At 33.9% G+C, this 27855-nt stretch overlaps 4 protein-coding genes across 5 annotated transcripts; 3 read left to right on the plus strand and 1 right to left on the minus strand.

The window, feature by feature from the left end:
• Nucleotides 1–5976: 5976 nt before the first annotated feature.
• LOC105974129 (UPF0235 protein At5g63440) lies at nucleotides 5977–9445 on the plus strand. Of its 2 annotated transcripts, none has more exons than XM_012999195.2 (7): nucleotides 5977–6220; nucleotides 6576–6690; nucleotides 7318–7471; nucleotides 7732–7828; nucleotides 8633–8721; nucleotides 8817–8885; nucleotides 8987–9445. In XM_012999195.2, exons 1-7 carry the CDS (start codon nucleotides 6106–6108, stop codon nucleotides 9044–9046), a joined length of 699 nt encoding a protein of 232 aa, XP_012854649.1. In that variant the 5' UTR covers nucleotides 5977–6105; the 3' UTR covers nucleotides 9047–9445. The 2 variants fall into 2 exon arrangements, with proteins under 2 accessions (XP_012854649.1, XP_012854650.2); XM_012999196.2 differs by having other exon boundaries at nucleotides 5987–6220; nucleotides 6590–6690.
• A 2268-nt stretch (nucleotides 9446–11713) lies between these two features.
• Nucleotides 11714–15059, plus strand: LOC105974115 (SWI/SNF complex component SNF12 homolog). The gene is made up of 3 exons (XM_012999179.2): nucleotides 11714–11840; nucleotides 12470–14058; nucleotides 14546–15059. The coding sequence occupies exons 2-3, from the start codon at nucleotides 12515–12517 to the stop codon at nucleotides 14607–14609; spliced, it is 1608 nt and encodes a 535-aa protein (XP_012854633.2). The 5' UTR covers nucleotides 11714–11840; nucleotides 12470–12514; the 3' UTR covers nucleotides 14610–15059.
• Nucleotides 15060–16200: 1141 nt separating this feature from the next.
• LOC105973970 (putative disease resistance protein RGA4) lies at nucleotides 16201–19372 on the plus strand. The gene has a single exon (XM_012999016.2). It carries the CDS (start codon nucleotides 16217–16219, stop codon nucleotides 19181–19183), a length of 2967 nt encoding a protein of 988 aa, XP_012854470.2. The 5' UTR covers nucleotides 16201–16216; the 3' UTR covers nucleotides 19184–19372.
• A 1001-nt stretch (nucleotides 19373–20373) lies between these two features.
• On the minus strand, nucleotides 20374–22537 carry LOC105974028 (uncharacterized). Its single transcript, XM_012999069.2, has 6 exons — nucleotides 22249–22537; nucleotides 21425–21470; nucleotides 21203–21329; nucleotides 20977–21117; nucleotides 20784–20875; nucleotides 20374–20687 (listed from the first exon to the last, which is right to left on the minus strand). Exons 1-5 carry the CDS (start codon nucleotides 22489–22491, stop codon nucleotides 20833–20835), a joined length of 600 nt encoding a protein of 199 aa, XP_012854523.2. The 5' UTR covers nucleotides 22492–22537; the 3' UTR covers nucleotides 20374–20687; nucleotides 20784–20832.
• Nucleotides 22538–27855: the final 5318 nt, after the last annotated feature.

The following is a 27855-nucleotide window of genomic DNA, read 5'->3' on the forward strand; positions in this document are numbered from 1 at the left end:
CCCACTTGTAATTTACAAGATATAGAGGTCATTAAAAGCAATAGCTTAACCTTTTTGAACGTCGTAGGTTATGTTATACTTACTGCATCATAGGAATAAAGTGGAGTTAAAACTCCTAAGTGCCTCATTTATTTAAGTTACACAGAACTGGTTGTCATATTGAACTTGGTCCGTGGGATCTCCAATCGCCAAGTTAGGTTTCCGTATAAGGTAACTTAGTTATTTAGGCTTTAAACATATTCCCCTCGGTGCACATTTAACTCTCTCACTAGATAAACCTTATTAAATGGATCCGCTAGGTTATCTTTGGACTTCTCAAAATCAATGGAAACTTATTCCATTAGAGAGTAAATGTATCGCGTTATATGTCTACGACGAATATGTCGAGACTTACTATCGTAAAGTATGAGAGCAATTGTTAATTGACTGTTTTTAAATCGGATCTCTAATTATGTTGCCTCGCTATATCCTCAAGGACATATAAGAACATATTTAACTTATGTTTTCAAAACAGAATGTTATTCTCCTTCTTGTGTGAAACTCTATTTAATATACCATTAGATATATAAGAAGCTTCCCCCACAAGTTGTTTGATAAACCCAAATTTAATCGTGTATTTTAATTTTTGATTTCAATGTTTGGCTAACCCATTTAATTTGAATAGTGTGTATTGATTTGAAGAATTATCCTTGCACACAATTGCGCATTGTATTTCACAAACACATTTACGGCTTCTTATTTTATTAATCTCAAAATTTGAAAGTCTTTATTTTGTGAAAAATGATGGCACAAAATCATTATACAATTCTTTTGACAAAGAATTCACAGATTTTATGAAAACAAATAATTCAAACAACATTAAAACTATTCAAAGTATAAACAAGAATTGATTATGCCCAAATTCAACCAATTCATTGGTTTGAAAACAATATTATTTCAAAAGAAAAAATAAAATATTTATATGATTTAATAATTTTAAATTTCATACAGACTTGTAAAACACGGGGCAATTTTGAAAAAACATATTGGTCAAAAACTTGTATAATAAAACCTTGTTTTACATACGACATTTTCCAACATAATAAGTTCTTACAACTCATATCACAAAATGCAAATAAATCATATAAACTAAAAATTATTAATATAAATTTAGTAGCTTAGTTCTTGCCGATAACGGCTACGTTAATTCGCCTTAAAGAGACCGTCACATAGATACCCTTTTCCCACGTAGAACCCTTCTTTGGTTAGCACAAATTTGTCCGAATCAAAAGCCAACTTGAAACCTTTCTTGGTTAGGATAGAACCACTGATTAAGTTATTCCTAATATCCGGAACATGTAGCACATCGTTCAAGATAGCTTCCTTTCCGGAAGTGAATTTTAGGATCCCTTGTCCTTGTCCTTCAACCACCGTTAATAAGCATCATTTCCCATGAAGAGCTATTGTTCTTGTTCCAACTTTTTATAGGAGGAGAACATGCTCTTGTCATAGCAAATGTGACGTGTAGTCCCGGTGTCTACCCACCATCCTCGAGTATCCCTCATTAGGTAGGCCTCTGTTACAACTGCCGAAAAGTGCATGTTGTCGTTATCGGAAGCGGCTAAGTCAATGGTGACATTCGCTTCATTTTTATTATTTTCTTTGCGGTGGCGACAATCCTTTACAAGGTGTCCATTTTTTCCACAAACGAAGCACGCACCGGTGAAACTCTTATTTTTCTTGTTGTTTGGTCCTATGTTAAATGTAGGACCATTTCGCTTGTTGCTCTGCTTCGAGCTCTCCACTACGTGTGCCTTAGCCACGTATTGACCACCTTTGTCAGTAGTTTTATTATCCTCCTCAGTCTTGAGCCTTGCTATGAGTTATTCCATCGTGCATTTGGCAATCGATTTCTTGTGCCTTAGGTAGTGTTTGAATTCCGTCCAAATCGGTGGAAGCTTTCCAATTATTGAAGCCACTTGATAGGATTCACTTACCTCATGACCCTCGGCGAGAATATCGTAAATCATGAGTTGAAGTTCATTCACTTGCTCACTCACAGTTTTGCTATCGACCATTCGATAAAATTGGAATTTGTCCACTATAAATTTCCTATAACCCGCATCTTCAGACTTGTATTTCTTGGACAAACTATCCCACAAAAGTTTAGCAGTCTTTATAGGACTATAAACTTTGTACAACGGTTCGTCCAAACAATTCAAGATGTAGTTACGGCATAGGAAATCAGAGTGACTTCACGCATCGATGGCTAGGAAGACTTCCTTATTATTTTAGGGAGTTTCTCCTTCCTTTGTCTTAGGTGCCTCCTCATTGAGAAATTTAGCCAAATTCATGATAGTAAGGTAGAAGAACATTTTGTTCTTCCAAGTAGCAAAGCCCGTACCCGTGAACTTGTTTGGTTTTTCGGCCGCGCCGACAACCTTAGGGGTGGTATCATTGATTGAAGCAATCTACACAAATTTATTGAAATGTGAAACTGAATTTATTTTAAACTTTTAATCTCAGAATTTTAGTTTTGAAAAACACTAAACTGAGATGATAAATTCAAGATGTAATATGGTATGCATAAAATTCAAGAAATTCTCTACGCAATTCGGATTCAATACAATAGTTGAAATTAAAATTAATTTCAGACATTATGCAATTTCTTACTGTCAGATTTTGGATTCTAATACAAATTCTATAAACAAATTAATTCAAGATGTGCACTTACAAAATACAGATAAAATAATAATTTTAAAACATTAGCAGTCTAAATATTGTGGCATAAAAAATTTCTTTTCTACCATTAGCACTAGCACGATAGAAGATTTCGGCACACACATGTGCAAATAAACAAATCTTTATAAATCTCTGCAGAAACTTTGAAATCAATGTTTCGTTTCATTTTCATCCCAAATCACTTAAGCATATACAAAATATATACACGCATATATTGTGAGATAAAACAATCAACGTATTTAAACGTGTAATAAAGTAGATTTTAAAAATCGTATGAGTCTTAACACAAGTTTCGAAAACCAGATTTCAGTTAACGCAGAACTTTTATATATATATATATATATATATATATATATATATATATATATATATATATATATATATATATATATATATATATATATATATATATATATTTATATATATATAGTCTTAAGATTGTTGATATAATTAATAAGAATCTGCATAAACGAAAAATACTTACTTGTTTGTGGAAAAGAGGAATTGTGAAAAACTCAAAGAACAATCGAGGCTTGCTAAAGCAATTCCCTTAAGACAATATTTTCGGGCTGTCAACGGTGCACAGTCTCTTCCCGATATTCTCCCAAGGTACAATGATCGGTTGTCAAATATTTGCACGAATATTCGACCCACGGCGAACTTGAACCACTAACGAAACTTTGATGAAGAAAAAGAAAAATATGAAGAACTATTTGTAGAGATCTATTCATAGAGGGATGCAATGGTTGGAGGAAGAAGCAGAAAGTTGTCTCTGTTCTTTTCACCGAGTTCAAAACGTAGGAAAACTAATTGGTCATGGGCCAATTAATTAATTAATTTGGTTTGGGCCAAATATTTTATTATTTGGATTTTGGGTCAAATAATTGACTAATTACTAAATGTCCACAAAAGTAATATTTGTGGACACCTAAACTCAAACTAGTCCTATCACTCGATCACATCGAGCGCACATCTTTTGAACTTTAACCATTTACTCAAGACAATTTTCATTCACTTTACATCATGATTATAATCAAGTAAATAAATGAAATTAATCTTTACATAATTTAATTAATATTACTCAATATTAATTATTAGAAATCATGAAAATTCCAACAATATATAAATGGTATAAAAAAAATTTGGGGCCCCTATTATTATTTTTTTAAATTGGAGATCCTAGGCGACCGCCTACTTGTGCATTTTACTAGTTACTCAAACCACGTTAGTTTCAATCAACCATCAATAAAACTCACTCAGAGCAACTCCAGCAGTTGTGTTATATGCTAAATTTCAGCAAAACAACTTTTACTGAAAATTGGAGCTCCAGCAGCTCTTTTATATTATAGACCACATGGCATATTATAAATTTGGCTTGTCAAATTTGAAACACCAAGGGGACGAAATGAAAAAATCACTTTTGTCAGAAAATAAAATCACAGTACAATTGCACAAGTTCCCAACTCTAAATTCACAATCTTTAATTATTTAATGGCTTGGCTTAATTCTACTTTGCACCCCTGAAATAGAGCATTTTGGCACTTTGTGCTCTTGAATAATAATAATAGCACTTTGCACCCTCAATTATTTAATTGAAGTTTAAATTATTATTATTTAAAATAATTTTTTTTTATTATATAATCAAATATATAAAATATAATAATAAAATGTAAAATTATGCATTAAAAGTATATTGGAATGAGTAGTAAAACGTAAGATTATGCATTAAAAAATATATTGGAATGAGTAGTGATGTCAAAAGTGGTGTTTTAAAATATAAACAACCACTGCTGGAGTGAGTCAGAAAAAAGTGATGTGCTAAAATACTGTTCAATGTGTATAATTTGATAAAAAGTGATAAATTTTAGCACAACTGCTGGAGTTGCTCTCACCTAAGGCCCGGTTTGGTTCCGCTTAGAACTGCAATCATGGTCACGTCTAAGTTCAGCTACAAAATACATGTAAGTTAGACATAAATAGTGATTACAAATTGATTTTTTCCATCATATATAGGGACGACAACGGAGCGGCTACTCTCGAAAAATTATAATACCAGAATTATTACTATTTAATATAGTTCAAATCAGAACCATACCAAATCCATTTAAAAAGCTTATCAAAATACCAAAATCATTACCACCAATACCCTTATACCCACGAGTAACCATTTAACATTTAAGTTATTGTGATACGAAATAACTTGGGGCCGAAAACTTTTCAGTACTTCTTAGAAAAACTGGAAAGAACAAAAAGACGCAAATTTTTGAAGTAAATTATACAAAATTAAATAAGGCACTTCACAAATATTGATGTTCTAAGGCAACAAATAATGATTAAAAAGCAATATCCACTGCAATATATTGACAATATACTTTGAAGTATGAAATTTAGCATACACAGTTGACTGGAATGATACGAAACTTGTATGTACTTGAGTAATTCATTAAGTAGTAAATTTATATTTTCTCTATGTTTTTTAATACGTTATTCAAAAATTTTGCCAAATAATTAATTTTTTATTTATATTATGTTGAATTAAAAATAATATATATATATATATATATATATATATATATATATATATATATATATATATATATATATATATATATATAATCGTGGGGGTAAAATTAACCATACAAAAACCGTAAGTCCGTAACGGTTTGTATTTCTTTTACCAAAACTATTACAAAACCTAATGATTTCAGTAGCAGGTTTTAAACGTAGTAGATACCCATGATTAGCTAGCGGATCGGGTTTTTTTACCATCCCTAATGATATATACAATTCATATTTCAATCAAAATAAATCGGAGAAAACCCTTTGAATTTCTTGTAAACAGGGTTAATGTCGCAAATACATCTCCTTTGTTTTAAGGGGATCTGTGCTGAAAAATGTATTATGGGGAGAGTTTTGCTAATGTTAATAATACGCTGACATTTTTAGCAATTAGATACAACACAAGGGTATAAGTACAATAAAGTCAAATATAATTGATATATTTTAAAATTTTAATTATTTTCCAGCCTAAAAAAAAAATTGAAACTCCAATTTTGGCCTCAAAATAGTGTTGTCTGCTACTTGCTAACGGTCATGTAACAGCGGAACCAAAAGTGTATAAAATTAAACATTGGACGTAAATTTTGTTCACTTTGAAACAATATAAACCAAAAGTGAAATGGGCCAAACATAAGGGACCAAAAGTGTAATTCTCCAAATATTACACTTTATGCAGTTGTATTTTGGCAAAAAAGTTTTAATTCAACTTAGAGCAGCGAAGGGGGAAACACACAACACACACAACTGTGTGTTCAAGTGGGTACCGATTGCAGAGAGCATATATAGATACAGTGAAGATTCATACAAAAATAGATACATACAAAAATGCCGAAGAGAACGACGCACACATATTCGAGTGAGGACGCTTTGCCGGAAGGTCCCGACTCCGATCTCTTCGTCTATTACTGCAAGCCCTGCGGCTCCCATGTTCTTATCACCGGTAATTTTATTTCATCTACACTTCCTCTGAATCAATTTCTTCGATTGTGGATTCTCCGATTTTTTTTTATTTTTTTTTTCAATTTGTTTGTGTGAATTTTTATTCGATTCTGATTCTTCGACTCAACTTCTATGTTGTTTTAATTGGTCAGATTTTATGTTCAATTTCGTGTTTGATCGACTTCTATGTGTGTGTGTGTGTGTGTGTGTGCATTTTTTAGTTTATTACAGAATATTCTATCTTGGAGATTTTCCCTGCAGTTTGAATGACATGCCTGTTGTAATGTGTGCTTGGAGATGAGATTTTGGTTTCATTTTGAAGTTTAGGGTTTCTGGATACTAAGGTATAGTTGTAGATACTCAATTGCAGAAAATGCCCAAGAGAAAAACGGACAAATCGTATGTTTTGGATAAGAAAAAGCATCTGGCGAGGTTGAACACAAGCGAAGCTGGAAAGGTGCTCTTAAAACGGTAATATTTCCGGTAGCTATTTTAATATCAAGTGAATTAGTAAATCGTAAAATACTACGGTGTTCTTAGTTCTTAATGACTGGTTTAAATTGTCTGTTACTAAAAGACGCGTCTTTGAGTTATTTGGAAGAATGGCACTGCCAAGAAATGGCGACATCTCTCTTTCCATTATCTTTACCAAGCACCTGTTTAGCTGTAAACAGAATGCACAATATCTTATTTATTTAAGTTCTCGTTCACCGATAGAATTAAGCTTATAATATGATAGAGGTCGTTTCAGCTTGAAGATTTTTCTTCTAAGGGCTTGTTATATTTAATATTTCCAATCAGTCTCCAAAGTTATCAATTGAAAAGAAAAGGAAATCCGAAGATTCCATACTTATGTCTATTGGTAAATGTGCTTATTGATTGAAATATAGTAGTAGAACCATAAATATAGTCACATGACCAGCATCTGTGGGTGCACTTAGCACCACATAGAATATGATATTCGTCTCTTGTTTTATGAGATCAAATTACTGTTTTAGTGTTTCAAAATATTTAGAGAATTTCAATGACGAATTTTCCTTCCATAATTTAGTAGACTTGATAGATAAATTTTGATTGTGGTGGATCTTTTTTATTCAGCGGTGAAGGGAAATTCGAGAAACAGTATCGAATGAATTGTGTGGGTTGTGAGCTGCTTGTTTGCTACCGTTCAGAAGAAGATTTGGAATCTGCTTCTTTTATATATGTCGTGGATGGTGCCCTTAGTTCAATCGCTGCTGAAACAAATCCACAGGTAACATAACAAATGCAGAGTTCGTGAATCGTTTTTGCTGCTTTTCTTGCTTAATTTACAAATCCATGTGTTGGAATTCATCCTTGTCACATTTCTGTTTAACCTATTATTATTATACTTGGCAATTGGCATTAATTCAAATTATAATATTTCTGCTAATCTTTAGCATATTTTATGTATTGTATCTAGTTCTACCTTTCTATCCGAGCAGATAATTGTTTAGTTAGATTATGTTTGACCGTTAGCCATATATACTGTAGGATGCTCCTGTTCCGCCGTGCATCTCACAGTTAGAAGGAGGCCTTGTTCAAGTGGCCATAGAAGTGGAAGACCGTTCACAACGCTCTGCAATCACAAGTAATCCCATTCTCGATTTTTTTCCTTACGCTATTTGATGTGTGTTTCTTTTACATAAAAATGTTAATTTTCTGCCAAGAGAAACCTGTCAGTGCAACCACTGATAGAACATGAATGAACTAACGGCTGAGCTTTTTATTTGCTTCATTTATTAAAAAGAAAAAAAAAAAAAAAAAAAAAAAAAAAAAACTAATCATGTGGGATGATATAAGTTAAGCATTTGGAGATTAATTCTTTTGGCTTTTTACGACTGTCATGTGTCTGATGATACTTAAAATGATTTATAAATTAATTTACATGATACTCATTCTATCAATAATCTGATCCTGTATTATATCAATAATTAGGATAAGTTGGAGCACATCTTCTAGAGTTAGAACTCACATTTTTTTCTCAACATGTGCATAGACTAATATAATTTGAAAGAGTGATTAATTTGAAAATCATGTGTTTTGTTGTTTTTTCTTGTCTTAGTTTTTGTATTATTTTTATACCCTGAATTTCACGTGTGATCTCAGCATATAATTTTCCTTATATATTGGTCGGTTGCTTCTGTGCAAATTTTCTTCATAGTCTTTATGTGGATAAAGATATTAAAGTTATTATCGAATGTAATCACTTTCTACACGGCAAAATTATAGATACATGTGGAATATTTTATTTATTTATTTATGTGGTTTAAGTATTTACATGCTTTCTAGATGCTGTTTTAGAATTTTTACATTCTTATATGATGATAACCATCATTTTTACAAATGAAGGAAAAGATGTATGCTAAGATCCTTGTGACTTAACTTGTTCCAGGAGTAAATGCTGATGATGTTCGAGTTACGATAGCTGCACCTGCAGCCCGGGGAGAAGCTAACAACGAGCTTTTAGAATTTATGGGAAAAGTAAGTACAAACAAAAAAAAAATATAGTTAAAATCATATTAAAATGTTCAATACGTCACATTTCGAACTTTCCTGATAAAAACTAATTGAAACAGGTATTAGGTCTTAAATTGAGCCAGATGACTCTTCAACGAGGGTGGAATAACAAATCAAAGCTCTTGGTGGTAAGTTTGAGATGTGAGCTGTTTTGAGAATTAATTGTTTCGCTTTATAGAGAATTTGTCAATAGAAAATTAATATTTTGTTTACGAAATTTGATTGGCAGGTGGAGGACTTGAATGCGAGACAGGTGTACGAGAAACTTCTAGAAGCTGCACAACCTTGAGATGGCCCACTGCATCCCTAATCCCAATCGTCATTCTATCGTGAAATTCTATGATACATGGATTATAAATACTCGGTGGTGAAGTTTTTAATTGCCTTGGCTCCGAGTTTAGTTGTTCATCACGTACTAACATTTGTATCTTATTCTCAAATGTCGCGTGTCTGCGTTTTGTATGTGTGCCCGCGTCTGTGGGTGTTTGAGAGAACGTTGACAGTGCCTTTAATTTGGATTGTGTGTTATGTACCTTAATCTAATATTTTTAACTTTAGTGATTTCAACGAGGTCGACCCGAACTCCATTATTCAGGCCCGGTTTGGAATTTGTACCTACAGACTACAGTATCATATTCGATGAAAGCGTAACAGATCTTACTGATTTATGTATGAAATTAGTTTAGCATGTGCTTACGGTGTATTAATGATTTTTTTAATGAAATGCTATTCGCGGTTTATAACAAAACCCCCCAAAACTTTTAAAAATATCAAAAAACCCCCCAAAACTGCAAATAGCAAAAAAAAAAAAAAAAAAAAAAATCGAAAATTCGAAATCAAGCTTGAAGAAGGGTTGTGCTTCGATTTTTTGATGTAATTTTGACTCTTTTATATGTAATATGCATTGGGTAGGTCGATTACGGAACCAATTTCATGTTAAAAAGCCCTACAAATCGATTTGTAGGGCTTTTTTTTTTCTCAAAAAAATGTTCGAACGCCCAAGATGGGCGCCTAAGGCGTGTACGAACGCCCGTTCCGAGCGTTCGTACACGCCTTGGACGCCCATCTTGGGCGTTCGAACATTTAAAAAAAAAAAAAAAAAAATTTTTTTGCACTGGACGCCCAACTTGGGCACCCAAATGCAGCTTGCACGCCCAACTTGGGCGTGCACTGCATGAATGGGCGCCCAAGTTGGGATTTTACGCGTTTTGGGGGGGGTTTTGGATTTTTTTGGGAAGTTTTGAGGTTTTAGTGAAATAAAGTGCTTTTTTGGGAGGTTTTGTTATAAACCGCGAATAGCAATTTTCAAACCGCAAAAAGCAATTCCCTTTTTTTAGAATAAAAACAAGGCTGCGGCTATATGCAATACTCATTCCACTTGTGCAAGACCAAATTAAAGAAAGATTCCAAAAGATTCTATTTTATTAAGATGGAATGACAAGTATGCCCATAAATTAAATTGCCTTTTTTTTCTCATGTAAGACCAAATACAAATAATGAGAAAAAAACAAAAATCGACACCAAGGTGTCGAAAAACTATGCTACAAATCGACACTTATGCGTCGAATTTCATAGGTAAAAACCGACATTGACATGTCGAACTTATAGCACAAATTCAAATGTCGAATTTTATACCTTAAAATCGACATCTAAATGTCGAATTTTATACCTCAAAATCGACATCTAAATGTCGATTTTTACCTATAAAATTCGACCTGTACATGTCGAATTCGTTTGCGCGGGATTTTTTTTTGGAAAATCGATATTCTAGCTAAAAAACCCATAAATGCATACATTATTGGGTTTTTCCATCGTAGAATCTTCTATTTTGATGTCTTCTGACTCCATACTTGCCATCTTTGTAAGATTTGTTGAGTTTTGATGATTTTGAATTTCTAGGTTTTGTGGGTTAATGGAGGATAAAGGAGAGAGGTCTTGTGGGTTTTGGAAGATGGAGAAGATGAGAGTTGGTCTTGTGGTCTTGTGATAAGGTTTTTTGTGTTTTTGAATTTTTGGTCTTGCATATTTGGAATTTTTTATTTTTTAATAAATAAGGGTATTATAGTATTTATACATTGAAAATTTTAATTTAGTCTTGCACAAGCGAAATTAGTCTTGCATATAGCCGCAGCCTAAAAACAAAAAGTATTATATAATGTGTGTATGTGTGTGTATATACACACATGTATGTCATTACATTAACATAATATTTAGTACTACATTATTAAAGTAACCTATTTGTCTTTATATATGCAATTAAATATTTTAAAACAATGCTAAATTATTGAAACATCAATAGCTCTAAATCATCTTATATATATAAAAAATAAACGTTGGTCAACCCTAAAAAATCCTAATGGTATGTAATTATTTAATTTAATATTTTTTCTCTACTAATTTTTAACTATAACTTTTAACAATTATTAAAATTAAAACTAACCCATGAAGAATTCTATCTTATTGCTACTTATGTAATTATTTATTTTTAATATTTTTTTCTATACTAATTTTTTAACTATAATTTTCAATAAATATTAATCTCCTATTTTTCATCAATATATCTCAAATCTTAAGAGATAAAGATAGAAATTCGATTAGTTAAATCTTAGTCTATTTATTTGTATTATAAATCTTAATATGTAAGATTTAAAAAAACTAATATTATATAAAATATGAATAATACTACATTATTAAATTTTACTTTAATGTACTATATTTCCATATTATGTATTAAATTGATTATTCTTTTTTCACTATTTTAATATATCCCGTGCATCGCACGGGGAAAAATGATAGTTACGTTAAATTTAAAAAGTTTAACAAGTTTAAGAAAATTGAATTAATTATTGAAATAATTGTGCAATAAAGGAAAGGGTTATTATAAGTTATATTTTTATTTCCAAATCGTTTGTAAATTGAGTATTGCGATATGGAGTTGGCGTTTCTAATTCCCACTAATTGGAGGGTGATTTCGTCATTTCGTAATATGAATGAAAACCCGGTCGCCCCCAATTTCTCCCCAATTCCATATTTCGCTCGTTTCTGCAATTCAAACCCTAAACGCATCTCTCCATCTCCATCCCGTAAGATCGTCTCTCTCTCTCTCTCTCTCTCTCTCTCTCTCTCTCTCTCTCTCTCTCTCTCTCTCTCTGTGTGTGTGTGTGTGTGTGTGTGTGTGTGTGTGTGTTTATATATGTATCTTTGTTTCTATATCTTCGCAATTTACTATCTCTCGTTCTCGTTCATACATTATTCTTCCTGTCAATTTATAAGTTCTCATAATGCCGCTCCGTGGTAATATTAGCACAGCCAAAAATTGTAATTTTAGGAGCTGGGCTGTTAATTATTTCCAGGTTTTGACGGATTCCATTTAAAAAATATGCTACAAAGACTGTTTGTTTGTGAACGCGATGACGAATTAGGGCAGTTCTACAGAGAGAAATTATTGCTTAATTGTTTAATTTGGTACTGTTTTTTTCTTTTGTTTTCTCCCCTAAAGGCTAAAACCTCTGGTTTTCATTGCCCTTTATATTATCACTGAACTTAAATTTGCATTATTTTCTATCTATTAAAGAAAAAAGTTCATGACTTTTGCTGTTGAAGATTAGGATTATGAAGAGAACTATTTCCCTTCAATTTTTTTTTTTTTTTTTTTTTTTTTTTTTTTTTTTTTTTAATTTCTGGGATTGATAAAGTATTTTTGAATTTGCAGAACTTCATCGCTTTCGTCGTCGATGTTGCAAAATAGGAAGTTCCGATGAATCATCACAATATGAACAACAATAACAACCCTCCGAGGGGGAACTTTGGTTTCGGCAATCCAGGTGGAATGCAAATGCACACGCAGATGCAAATTCCGATGCAAATGCCTCCGAACCATAATCAGCAGCAGGTACCCCACCTGCTATCTCAATCACAGCCACAAGGCAGACCCTACTTCCCCGGACACTTTCAACAGTCGGAGCCTCAAATGCACGCATTCAATCAGGACCATTCATCTCAGGCACAAGTCATGGTCCAAACCCAGGGTAACTCTAACATCAGCATCCCATCACCCTTGGTTTCCACACCCGGTTCTGGTGCACCTGCGAAGCGCCTGAACAGACCCCCTTCTAGACCCCCCGGCGGGTCCGCTGGTCAGGGAAATGCTTCGCCCATGAAAACCATGGAACTGACACCTACCGTGCGGAGAGGGAAAAGGAAGCTTCCGGATAAAGTAATACCCGAGAAAGTCGTGGCAATGTTGCCAGAGTCTGCTCTTTATACTCAACTGCTTGAATTCGAGTCTCGTATAGATGCTGCACTTGTGAGGAAGAAGATTGATATTGTGGAGTCCCTCAAAAATCCCGTGCGTGTGCAGAAGGTTCTGCGTATATACATGTTCAACACTTACGCGAACCAAGCAGAGACGAGTTCTGCGAACGAAAACGCTGACCCGCCTTCGTGGTCACTCAGGTTAATTGGGAGGATTTTGGAAGATGGGAAAGATCCTCTTTTGGAAGGAGCAGCGCAGAAATCAAATTCTTCTTCATACCCGAAGTTCTCTTCTTTTTTCAAGAAAATTACCATATACTTGGATCAGGGTCTATATCCGGATAACCACGTAATCCTATGGGAGAGCTCGAGATCGCCTGTTCTTCACGAGGGGTTTGAGGTGAAGAGAAAAGGCGATAAGGAGTTCAATGCGATTGTTAGATTGGAGATGAATCATTCCCCTGAAAAATTTAAGCTTTCACCTGCATTACAGGAAGTTCTTGAAATTGAGGTGGAGACACGTCCGAGAATTATGGCCGCCCTTTGGCACTATGTGAAGATGAGGAATTTACAAATACCTAGTGACACATCCTCTTTCATGTGCGATCCGCCTCTAAAGAAGGTTTTCGGGGAAGAAAAGTTGAAATTCTCCATGGTTACGCAGAAGATAACACCCCACCTCACACCACCCGGACACATACACTTGGAGCATAGGATCAAGCTTTCGGGGGGTAGTCCAGCTGGAAATACTTGTTGTGATGTTCTGGTCGATATTCCTTTGTTACTGGAAAAGGAGATGTCGACTTTCTTGACAAACGTGGAGAATAACAAGGAGATTGATGCTTGTGATGAAGCTATCTCTTTTGCTCTGAAGAAAATACACGAACATCGTCGGAGAAGAGCCTTCTTTCTTGGATTCAGTCAGTCGCCCGCGGAGTTTATTAATAATTTAATAGCTTCTCAAGCAAGGGATTTGAAGGTTGCTGCTTCGGATACCAGTCGTGATGTGGAGAATGAGCATCGGGCAGAATTCTTCAATCAACCTTGGTATGTTTTGTCTCTTATACGTTCGACAAACTGTTGCATCTTCATTACACAAAATAAGTCTTTTATGGTCGTGGTCAATGTACTTTTCGAGTTATCCAACGCTGCTTAATGTGTCCTTGAAATCGACAGTATATTTCATTTATACCCTGCCGTGAAGTATGTTTTGTTTTCTTATCTTTTTATGCTGCACGTGACAAATTTCATTGGGTGTCTCACCTTTTGTCTTATTATAAATCAGTTAATTTTACCTAATTGTAATGCTTGTGTTTGTATATATATATACATACATATATATTTACCATGCAAAATATATATATATATATATATATATATATATATATATATATATATATATATATATATATATATATATATATATATATATATATATATATATATACATACATACATATATATTTACCATGCAAACAGAAAGTGCTTGTTTTAGCAGGCAGTTTCTTTACCTATTTCTTTTGTGGTATTGTAGGACCGAAGATGCTGTTATCCGCTACCTAAATCGGAAGACTGGTGAAACTACTGGAAACAAATAATTAGGGAACCATTTGACCGGTGAGCTTAGTTAGTACATATGGGATTTATATATGATTTCGGTCCTCGTGAGGTACCTTGCTATGGCTCGGACATATAACTGATTGGTTCTTAGGTTACAGCTAGAATTAATGCTATTTATAAACACCCTTTTGGTAGAGAAGAAAAAACCGACAGATGCACATAGATTTGATTTAGAATGTTTTGCTATCTCTTGGTCAGCGTCGGTTATTTATTTCTAATTTCCATAGGTTTTTTTGTTATTTCTTTCTTAAATTTGTCTCACTCTCAAGGCTGAAAGCATTATTAATGCATTATTTCCATCGACATGCTACCTCAGCCGATATCGTTTAACTCGACTCCCTCTTTCATACCTGCATGGCTGCAATATTTCGGACAAAGACGGTGACTTGTAATTCAAACTAATTCTTTGTTTATGACTTCTTCTAAAATAGATTATGCTCCAGAAATCGTATTAGGATACCTAAATGCAGATTAAGATTCGATAATTTGTTTTCCGTTTTTCATTTTCAATATGGGTTCTACTTCGAAAAATTCGACCAAAGTGAGGTATACACCTTGTTTTCCCAACATGATTGTGTGTAATTGCGCTGTCCTCATAAGCTCCACGGTATTTTGAAAAATACGTTTACTTTTAGTTTTATTTTTATTCGTAAAATAATCTCAGAAATTCAAATTTGCTGGAGGTGTAGAAACAATGCAGGTCTTGTTTTGTTGTATAAATGTTGTATCATTATGATAGTTTCTTCTTTTAGCAACTACCTCATTTAGTACTATGTAAAATTGTGATATACACCAGTAGAAAAATGAACTATGAATTTTTTTTACTACAGTAAAAAGTCAGTAATAAAAGGTACCTTTTACTACGGGACAATCTTGGAGTCGTAGTAAATGCTAGGATTTACCGTAGCAAAAAAATATTTGCTATGGCCATTTACAGTAGCAAAGTTTTTTGTCATGTCCGCCGCATATGCTACGGGGCAAATTCGTAGCAAAAGCCATTTCCTATGAAATATGAGCCTTTTGCTACGGTTAATGGTCGTAGTAAAAAGCCATTTTTCTACTAGTGATATCGTCATGTATAGGTCGGGTCTTCCTAACCCCTCCACGCGGAGTTTCTAATTAAAAGAAGAAAAAAAAAAAACTCAATAAATGTTGATTTATTATATAGTTTCTATGTTTGCAAATGTATACCTTTTTTACAATTTGCAAGATGATCATCATAATAAACTTATGAATTATATGAAATAACACTTGGCAGTTGACTTCATGCAAAAGCAAATGAGGGCGTCTGCACATTCTCTATAATGAATACTTTGATTATATCAAGTAGGTTTTTTTTTTTTTTTATTTTAATTCAATCAATTATTTGTTGGACAAATTTGCAAACAAAAGCCCCCTTGACGTTTTTTAGAGGAAAATAAATGGTCAAAACACGTTTTCTACCTTCAGTGGTAGTTGGAGCCTGAAAGTAGAAATTGTTTATACATATTTGAACTGGTTCCCGTTTAGAAATCGATAAAAAAAAAACAAAAAAAAAAAAGTAGTTCGTCCATTTATATACATACCAAGACAATTGTAAGCGATCATGGTGGATGTTGTCGTTTCCAGTGTGGCGTTGCGGCTTGCAGAACTCATAGAGAATCAGATTCGGAACAAAGTGAATTTGGTGAGAGGCGTTGAGAATGATATTCACAGTCTCTCGAACGAGCTCAACACGATAGGCAATTTGTTGGATGGTGCGGAGAGGCGAGAATTTAAGGACAAAAGCGTCAAGGATTGGTTGAGGAAGCTAGAAGACGCGTCTTACGAAATGGACGACGTGTTGGATGAATGGAACATTTCCATCATCAAACTTCAGCAAAAGGTATGGCCCTTCATCCCATCTCCGAGTCTATTTTTCAAGAAAGTCGTTATCCGTCATGATATTGCCTTGAAAATAAAAGAAGTGAAGAAACGACTTGATCTAATTTTGGTGGAGAGAGATCAGTTTGACTTTGTGACCTCTCGCCCGATTTATGCTTCTCGCGAATCGTGGCGAGTGCAAACTACTTCCTTGATCGACTTAGAGGAAGTCTGTGGCCGCGACTTTGAGAAGGAAAATTTGATAGGCAAACTTGTGGTTGGAGATGGTAGGAGAGAAGAATTAAACATGCGTGTCATCTCTATAGTGGGCCCGGGGGGGATTGGGAAGACAACTCTTGCTAAACTAGCTTATAACGATAGTCGGGTAAATAATTGTTTTGAACTAAGAATTTGGATATGCGTTTCAAATCCTTTTGACGAGTTTGGAATTGCCAATGGAATTATTGACGGCGCAGGAGGGAGCAAACCGAATACAAACCAATTAGATATGCTATTACAATGTCTAGGAAATTCCATTTCCGGAAAGAAGTTTCTTCTTGTCCTGGACGATGTTTGGACAGAAGACGATACCAAGTGGGAACCTCTTAAAAACACCCTCAAACACGGTGGAGCGGGTAGTAAGATTTTGGTGACAACTAGAAATCAAAGGGTTGTCGTAATGATGGGTAGTGTTAAGAACGACATCCACCATTTAGGACAGCTGTCGCATGACGAGTGTTGGTTGTTATTGGGTCGGATAGCCCTTTCCGGAAAGAATAGGGAGGAACGCGAAAAAGTCGAGAACATTGGTAAGGCTATTGCTAAGAAGTGCAAGGGATTGCCGCTTGCAGCAAAGACTTTGGGAAGTCTTTTGCGTTTCAAGAATACCTTGGAAGAGTGGGAGGACGTATTGGATAGTGAAATATGGGTGTTGGAGGAGATAGAAGTTGACCTCTTCGCCCATTTGCTTCTGAGTTACAACGAATTGTCTCCGGCGCTCAAGCGTTGCTTCTCGTATTGTGGCGTCTTTCCTAAAGATACGGAAATCGATGTGGAGGGTATAGTAACAAAATGGATGTCGTTGGGTTACCTAGAATCCAACGGGAGTAACGGTGGTGATTGGAAAGTTAGAGGGAGAGAGTACTTTGATAAGCTGGCAATGCGTTCTCTGTTTCAAGACTTCAAGAAGTGTGGTGATAGGATAGAATCGTTTAAGATGCATGATATATTACATGATTTTGCTCGATTCCTTAGGAACAATGGCGGGGTCGGAGCGGGAACGAAGAAAACAAGTTGCCAAACATGTAACCCTTCGATAGTTTCCGATGTCGAAGACTACCGTAGTTTGTTGAACTCAAAAGAACTTCCCGATCCGCATCTTTGTGATTGCCTCACACGTGTGAGGTTGTTAAGCCTAAGGAGATGTGGCTTGAAAGGTATTCCGAAAGAAATAAAAAAGTTGATTCACTTGAGGTGGTTGAACTTGGGTCAGAATAAATTTCACAACGAAGATATAAAGTACATCTGCAATCTTTATAACTTGAAATTTGTTTTGTTGGACATGTGCCAGCTACAAGAAGTTTCCTCGAAAATCGGGAATTTGATTCACTTGGTACACCTCGACTTGAGCTATAATAATCTTCTGAAAGAGTTGCCAGAGACGCTATGCAATTTGTGCGAATTAGAAACGTTGAATGTCGATGGGTGCGAGAGTCTTTCGAGACTTCCCCAAGGGATAGGCAGACTCGTCAACCTCAAACACATCTATAATTCTGGGACCGAATCTCTGGTGCAATATCCGCACGGACTAGGCGAGTTAACCGGGCTTGTCACGTTGAGTCGATTCGTTTTCGGAGAAAAATGTTGGAGCCAGTTGGGAATGTTGAAGAATTTAAACCGACTTAGCGGGTGCTTGGAATTGAGAACCTACTCCGGTTACGTATTCGGAGATGAGGTAGCCGAGGAAAAGATACTCGAGCATATCGAGGTAGCCGAGGAAAAGATACTCGAGCATATCCGTGAAGCAGAGTTGGGGCAAAAGAAACACATTCAAGAACTCCGAATATATTTTTCCGGACACGAGATTCTAGTAGATGCTTTGGAGCCACATCCAAACATACAAATTCTGCATATTACCCTCTCCTATGGGCATCGACTTCCGAAATGGATCTCGTCGCCCCTTAACCAACTCAAATCTATTACCCTCTCCGAATGTACACACCTTTCGTCGCTGCCGTCTCTAGGTAAACTACCCCTTCTCGAGAATTTCGAGATCAAATTTGAAACTGTTTGCGATTCTCGATTGGAGTTCGTTGGACGCGAATTCCTCGGAATAACAACAACAACAACAACATGGGATCTTTTATTTGAAAATTGTTCATCTTCTTCAAACACTATCGCGTTTCCCAAGTTGAAGAAACTTCAATTTAGGAATTGTAGGAGATGGAGAGAGTGGGAGGATATCACGGCCGAAGAAGAACATTCGACTGCCGTCACGTTGATGCCTTGTTTAACGGAGCTGATTATTCGAAACTGCTGGGAATTGGCGAAGCTGCCACATCGCCTCCTGCGGAAGGCGTCGTCTTTGGAATCGTTGCATATTTACGGTTCGACGCAGCTGGAACGATTTTACGTGGAGAGGAAGGGACAACCCTGGAAATCCATATCAATATCCCACCAAAATCCACATTTTGTAATCAAACATTTTTAGTTGTCTGTAATTTAACTTCCATTTTTCATTTTCTACACCAACACACTAATTATATATTTTAGCATTTTCAATAATGTATTGTAACCTTTTTGGTTTAGCATTCATTGGCTTCTTATTAGATTTGACTTCCCTTTCTCTTGTCGAGAATATAGAATCCAGTTATTTTTACTATTAAAATGCTTTTTTTTTCTATTTATTTAGGATAAATTACAACCATATCTAATGTAAGGTTAAATTATGGAAAAAAAATCCTTATATTTGGGTAATTACAAATACCCCTCAACTATGAATCTTCTTACACGTCCATCTTTATGGTGTGAAATTCAACATAATCATCTAGATTGTGTAGAATGTTCTCTAATTTGTACTCGTTTTGTGCAAAAATGCAGTTTCTGATGAACCACAATCTGATATATACAAACCAAAAAACACATTTTATGATCATCTTGCTTCAAAATGTAGAGCTCGAATAGTATAAAATGGGTACAAACTTGAGAAGATTCCACTAAATTTAACACCGCAAGGGTGGACGTGTAAGAAAATTCATAGTTGAGGGATGATTGTAATTACCCAAACAGAAGGAGGTTTTTCGTAGTGTAAGAAAATTCATAGTTGAGGGGTGATTGTAATTACCCAAACAGAAGAAGATTTTTCGTAATTTAACCATACCTCATAGGTCTGAGTGGCATAATTTACCCATTTATTTATTGTTGAATTTTACATACTAGAAGTGGAGACTTAACTGATATATAAGTACATATAATTGTTAAAAATCTATGCCAGAGTAAGACAAAAAAAAACAAAAAAAAAAACCCCAAGAAAAACCTATGTAAAAATCTACCGAACAATCGCAAAAATCGATACTCTCGTGTCAAATTGAATTGCACTCAAGATTTATATAGAAAAATAGAAAATTTTGAAACAAATCGATGAATAGAATCCTATTCTTCTCTAGTCTTTATATGTAAGTTTTCAAAACTCCTTGAGAGAAATAAAAAATCACGAAAACATAGGCAAATTATAGGAACTCCATCAATTTTACAAAATAATTCGAAAAAATTACAAATGATTTGGAAAACATTCAAAAAAAAAAAGGTAAAAGAAAAAAAAAAAAAAAACCCAAAAACAAGATGCATAAATATATATATTAGAGAAATTTGTAAGGTGTTATTTGCACAAGAAGAAACAAATGGGAGTAACATAGATATAAATATAACCAATGGCCGAATTTACCTGTGGTCGACGGCAAATTAAGCAAATCAAATATTTGTTGGCCGAGACCCTTATCAGCGAGCAAGTACTAAGATCAGTTCAAAATTAAGTAATTATCGAACCGTTGGACTTCGATCCATCAAGTCAATGAACTGGCAGAATATAATTTTAAAAAAAAATCTGAAACATTAATATTGCTACAGAGTTTGAGGACCAAATTACCCTCTCATCAACTTCTCAACTAACTCTCTCTCTAGCCAATTACGCTTCTGAATCGAGCGATCAACTACCCCTGTCAATACAAATGCATACACGAGTTAACATATCAAATGGCGCAGAACCAGAAAAGATTAAATAGATAAAAAAAAAAAAACTGTAACGGACTTGCCTTTTTTCCCTTTGATAGAAATACATCTCTCCTCGAATTCGATATACTTTCAAAAGTCCGTTAACTTGTCTAAAGGCCATGGAATGATCCCTCTACCAATCGAAAGATAAGTGCATCAGATAAATAATGATACGAGAATCCCGTCAATCAATTATACACGATGGACAAAATAATGAAGTGGGATTATACAAACCCGAAACGCATGATTGGCGGGAAGAAAGGGCGCGGCTTTCTCTCTCTACGCCGTGAATATGCCAAATCGGGAAGAGCATCAAGTTGAGCCCTCGACATGGGCTTCTTTCCTTCAGCCTTATCTAAAGGTTTCTCAGCGGGCCTGAGTGCCAGTTGAATGAACCACTGAAACAAAAAGAATCGCAAAAGAATATCCCTAAAATTATAGAGGGACAAAAATCGTATACCTTTTCCTTGAAACCTGATTGACTGGAGCGACTTTTGCGTCTTTTGAATCGGAATCGTCCTTTTGATTCTTGAGCATAAGTGACCTAACCAATATATGTGTTTGGTTTGTCTTTATGAGCTGGTCATCTGAGACGACAAATTCAAGTTGATATTCCTCCGATTACGACATTCGTTTAAAGAATCTGAAAAAAACGAACGATTAAACGTGCAGAAAAAACAACCTGGAGGTGATGTATCGTGATCGCATATGTAGACCGGCATTTCTCCCTGCACAAATCGTAGTGATAGATTAGAGTGAGAAACACAACAATACTCACCGAAGGAAACATTACACCTCCTGTTTATACTTTGTACAGAAACAACAACGAAATAAGAGAAATCACATTCACATTCTTCGAATATATGTACACTTTTAATAGCACCCTTTCGATAATTCGGCAAGTTTGACATGAAGAAGATAGAAAATCGGGATAAGAGATTTTTAAGGTAAACAAATTACGATACACTTGGCAATCGCTTTTAATGCCGCTTTCTACGTACCAAATTAATTTCAAGCAAAACATTACGCGGGAATCTTACATTTGACCTAATTATTGAAAGATCCGCTATGCATTTGCGATATTTCCTACGTCACATGATAACCCTACACATTAACCATGTTTTCACACTCCACACGAAAACTTCGAAGGACTCGACACACGTCGGAAATTATAAACAACAAATAAGCCAAGATTTCCATCATTTTCGGAAAGCAAATCCAAGATTTATAAGTTACGAGCCATATATGTATAAATCTTATTAGAATTGCCACTAAATTAAATCCTCTCAATTAATTTCTTATTTAATATATAAAAATTTTAAAACCTTTCTTTTGATCCCAACGGGCATCATTCCCTTCCATCCTAGTCCATATTCAATTACTCAATTACAGCATATACAACAATCGAATTTTCAATTTGTAAAAATAAATACGACGGGATCATGATATATACAAAAAAAAAAAAGAAGAAAATAGAAACCCTAGGGTTTCGGGAAAGAGGAATACCGGATTGGAGGATAGGACGGCGGAAGAGAAGAATCCGCGGGAGGGGAGATCGGCAAGGAACTTGGACGGTCCGTCCGTGGAGTCAGCCGCCGTGTCGGTTGCATCGGACGGCGAGGACACGGTGGAGTCGCACGGCGAGGACGCGGTGGAGTCGGACGGCGGGGAGGCTCCATAGAACCGCGGAGGCGCGGAGGAGGAGGCACCTTCCATGAAGCCTTCAAAGTTGAGTAGCTGCATTAACATAAAGTCAAATGAAATTCTCACTGTTGGAGACAGGTGTGTGTGTGTGTGTCTACACTATATATATGGACTTTTTTTTTTTTCTTTTTTTCTTTTAATAAATAAAAAATACGGCAAATTACGGTCACCTCTGTATTATGTTCAAATTATGAAAAAACCCCTCCTCTGTTAGGGTAATTACAACCACCCCTTATTTACGTCTTATCTTACGAAAATACCCCTCCAGATGTACATTTAGGGATGTTGAATCGGTAAAATCGAACCGAAATTTCGGTACGTCAACATTTCATATTGTTTACCGAACTGAATATACGATTTGGTTCGATAAATAATTGGATTACATAAATTTTATGTAAATATATTTAAAAGAAGGGATTGGCTGTAATTACTCAAACAAAAAGGTTTTTTTTCATAATTTGACCATAACTGAGAAGATGACCATAATTTCCCCATAAAAAATATATAGACATGGAATTGGATGATTCATTTGCACTTAATTATATTTAGTGTATGAATAATGTATGTGTTTATATATAATAATAGGCAATTAGAGAAAGGCTTCAAATTAATTTTTAATAGATATATATAAGTACTATTTTTATTTTACTTTTGATTAATTTTAGAAGTACTAGTTATTTCAATCGTGCAATGGAAAATACATATTCTTTATTTATAGCTAAGAAATATTTATTTTATAAATAGAGGTTTTTGTGCATAAGTCCCCAACCAAGCATCTTTATTATTCTAGGTTTAGGGGTTATATCTCTTTCACCAATAAGCCCATCCCTTTAATATTTATTATAAATAAAGGAAACATTCATGTATATGCCAATATTACACACAACCATTTATACCAAATTCTTAATTGTAACTCCAATTTAATCAATTTTGTCCACAAAAATCCAATTTTGACCACAAAAATTCAATTTTGACTTTTTTTTGGAGCATACTTTAATATGCTCTAATTTCATCATTAACTTAATTTAATCTTAATTTGACCCCAAATTATTCAATTTTAACCCAAAACTTTTTTTTTCCACAAAAATTTTTTTTTACAGCCGGATTCCGGCGTTGACTTTTCAATTTTATTTATTTATTTTTCTTTCTTCTTTTCTTTTCTTCCGGATTTTTTTGCAGGTTGACCGGCGGTCTCCGGCGTTGACTTTTTTTAGTGTTTTTTTAAGTTTTTGTTTTTTTTTTTTTTTTTTTTTTACGTCCGCCGCTAAACGTTGACCGTAATTGTGCTGTCACTGACAGTAAATTAAGGTAATTATACTGTCAATGACAGTTAATTAACGTAATTGTACTACCGTTGACAGTAAATTAACGTAATATTATTATTTTTTATTTTTTGTTATTTTTTTTTTTTTTATTTGATTTGTTGACAAGTCAACGTAATTATATTACTGTCGTTGTCAGTAAAATAACTGCAAACACAATAATATTACTGTCAACAACATCAATATTATTATTTTTTTTGGTTTTTTGTTTTGTTTGAGTTATTCACGGAGTAACGTAATAATATTACTGTCTATTATTGTAATATTACTGTAAACACAATAATATTAATGTGGTTGACGGTAATATTACTGTTGTTATAGTAATATTGCTGTCAACCAGATCAATATTATTATTTTGTTTGGAATTTTTTGTTTGTTTGAGTTATTCACGGAGTAACGTAATAATATTACTGTCTATTATTGTAATATTACTGTGGTTGACGGTAATATTACTGTTGTTATAGTAATATTACTGTCACTCACAGTAATATTAATTCTTTTGGCTTTTTATTATGTTTACATTTGTTGAACGGTCAACATAGTAATATTACTCTATTACACAATAATAATGAGTTTTGTTGTATTAATATTACTGTGCTAGAGATTAATATAGCAATATTACTGTGTTAAACTATAATTTAGTTAATTTTACTGTGTTTAACAGTAATATAGTTAATATTATTGTCAATCACAGCAATATTGCTGTTTAAACGAAAAAAAAAGTTACAGAAAGTAAAGAAAAAAAATTCGAAAAAGTCAACGCCGGAATCCAGCGGGAAAAAAAATTTGAATTTTTTTTTTTTTGATAAAAAAAAGTTTTAGGTCAAAATTGAATAATTTGTGAAATTTGGGGTCAAATTGAGGTTAAATTAAGTTAAGGATGAAATTGGAGCATATTAAAGTATGAGGGGTTATTTTAGTCATTTACAAAAATCTAGACCATGTGTGGACTTATTGGTAAAGGAGTTTTTTGTAATCACCCTCTATAAATATGCACAATTTGGCAATATAGTTCTTCCTTTTTAATTTGGCAATTTAATGTGGCCATACAAGCTACAAGTTATAACACAAGCACACACATAGCTAGACGTTGATATAGTTAAACCTTTATAAATTTTGATACAGTTGGAACTATCAAAACCCTATTAATTTAGAGAAATATTAACTTATTAATAATTATTAATTTATATATTAATTAATAACTTACTAATTCATGAAGTTATTTTTATTATATTATTCATTTTTTGAAAAAAATTAAATTTGTTTACGTATATATTATTCATTATATATAACTTGTTTCCCGAATGGAAGCTCTTAAAGTGACAATGGTATTGAACAATTTTCTGTTGAATTATGAGAGAACTGTACCCGAGCTCTAATCATGTTAAGAAAAGTGAGGCTTGAAATTGACGGTGATGTGAATTTCAACAAAAAACTAACAAGAACTAAATCATATTTTATTAAAAGACTTCATAGATTTATAAAATAGGGTATTGTATATGTAATTTAAGAATTATATATTTATCGGGTTTCTTAAATTTTTTGAATGTGTACTATCTTATAAATTTAGCGAATTATTAATATAGCACGTTGTCTCCTGAGTCGGGCGGGAAAAAATATTATTTAAACAAGGTTATTAATTTATCGGGTATTAATTTATCGAGGTTCTATTGGACAATTATCGTAATTTTTCCTTCAAAAGTATATTTCAATATTTTATTTTATTTCATCTTATCATCGGTACATCATTTATGCAAAATACATATTTCCAAGATAAATTTTACAATTTTAGACATACTATTGCCCAAAATTATATTTACTAGTACTTCACCCATGCGATACACGGGGATATTCATCATGAAAATAAATATTTGATTAGAAAAAATGTCCTCAAAATAGTGAGATCAGAAGTTGATAAATGATCTCATTTGGTGTAAGTAATTAATTAAGTCAAAATAAGGGATAAACGAAAATATTGACGATTGAGATTTCATGTGTACAACCACAATACCTAATTAATTAAAATTCTTCATTTAACGCAAATTAATTATTAAAATTGTGTTTGATAACAACTGTGTTAACCGCATGTATCGAATTCAATACATTGCGAGTGACCTGTATATTTTGGACGATTGTCGTATGAAATACGAAATAAGTAACACATGCTAATTAAACAATGTCATAAGAAATGTTTAATAAATAAAATAATTTTACATTAAATTACCGTGATAAAAAATCATTAGTGGAGTCCATAGTAAATTTAGTACAGACTATTCCACCTCTTAGAAAGAAAAGAACTTAAATCAAAATACTTAATAGTATGGCAATACATTTATACAAAACTTCTACCCCGAGCACACGCAATGGAACCGTAGACAGTTAAGTGAAATCTAATCCACGAAATAATTTGATCTATGGACATAGACACGGCCATGGGCCGGTTCACTCCAGTTCGCGGTTCACTTTTTCCAGAACGGGAACCGGCCTGTACTTCACACGATTCACTTCGGTTCCAGGCCGGTCCGAAAATTTATATATATATATATATATATATATATATATATATATATATATATATATATATATATATATATATATATATATTTTAATTAAATTATTTTTAAATAGGAAAAAAACAAAAGAAAATAAATAAAAGGACTTGAACTTAATTTTATAGGAAAAAATGGGGTGTGAGAGTATTTATACGAAAAAAATGGGGGGGGGGGGGGGGGGGGGGGGGAAATTAAAAAAAGAGCAAATAACGGCAGGTTCACCGGGCCGGTTCAACTTTTTTCAGTTTTTTTTTTTTTTTTTTTTAATTGGGGTGAACCGCTGGGCCGGCCCGGTGGTTCACGGTTCACTTATTTCTAGAGCCGGGCCCGTCCCGAGGGACACGGGCCGGTTCACTATTCTGGGATCGGTTCACCAGTCAACGGGCCGGTTCACGGTTTTGGGATCGGTTCACCAGTCAACGGGCCGGTCCGGTTCATCAACGGGCCGGTACCGGGCCATAAACCAGCCCATGGCCGTGTCTATATGGACAGCATCATTGTGGTAAAGGTCGTAATGCCAAAGAAAACATTACCGCAAGACATAGAAGAGGAGATCAATCATATAAGTAATAAACATAAACATTGTTATTTAATATTATTTTTCTATAATCACATTTATATCAAATTAGTGAGATATATATAGGCTTATAGAGGCTCAGATTAAGGTTGGGAGTTGTATCGCTTTAGGGGACTTCGTGTAGACCGGAGGTTCGGGTGAGGTTTCGTAAATAGGTCTGGGGCATTAAATATCGAGCTGCATTATTGTTAGTGAAATGGCACGTGGCACCGCAGTACATGCTTCATAACACGAGTGCTCCGAAGCTGGAGTTGTGTAAGCGAACCTTCGAAGCTATTCTATGTTGAACCAAGTTTGACTTGCTGAAAAACTTCCAATTAGACAACATTGCTAGTAAAATAATAATAAAAGGTCATTAGCAATAAATCCCTCATATAGATAAGAAATGATGATATGCCCACCTCTTATATCTTTCTTTCTGATAACTCCTAGAAATTTTATTCCTAATTCTACCTTTATGTCAATTAGCATAATTAGTCCCAATTATTTCTTTTTTCTCTATTTCCATAACAATAATCTAATTCCTAAAAATCTGCTTCCAAATTTCTAAAAATTTGCTACCAAATAAAAAAATGATTTTTTTAATTTTTATGTGTTATTATTTTCGGACTTTATTTAGCCATTATTTATTTATTTTCGGACTTTATTTAGCCATTATTTATTTATTTTATTTTTTAATATTTTTTTAATGAAAATATTTTATTAATTTTTATTTTAATTTTTTTTAAACAAAAAATTAAAATTCTTTTCTCGACAGGTTTACAATACCGAATATGACTATAGTTGAATATGACTATATGTGATTATATTAACTGTAGTCATATTTTATATTGCAGTTTTTCACTTTTTCAACTTGAAAATTGCGATTATATAGTGTGGTATAGTCATGTTTACCAAATTATATAAAACAACGAAGATTCCCTATCGGTTACGAAAACAATCGAATCAACATCCACAG

The sequence above is a fragment of the Erythranthe guttata genome, chromosome 9 (assembly GCF_056151865.1).
Source record: "Erythranthe guttata isolate IM_541 chromosome 9, IM_541, whole genome shotgun sequence".
NCBI lineage: Eukaryota > Viridiplantae > Streptophyta > Magnoliopsida > Lamiales > Phrymaceae > Erythranthe > Erythranthe guttata.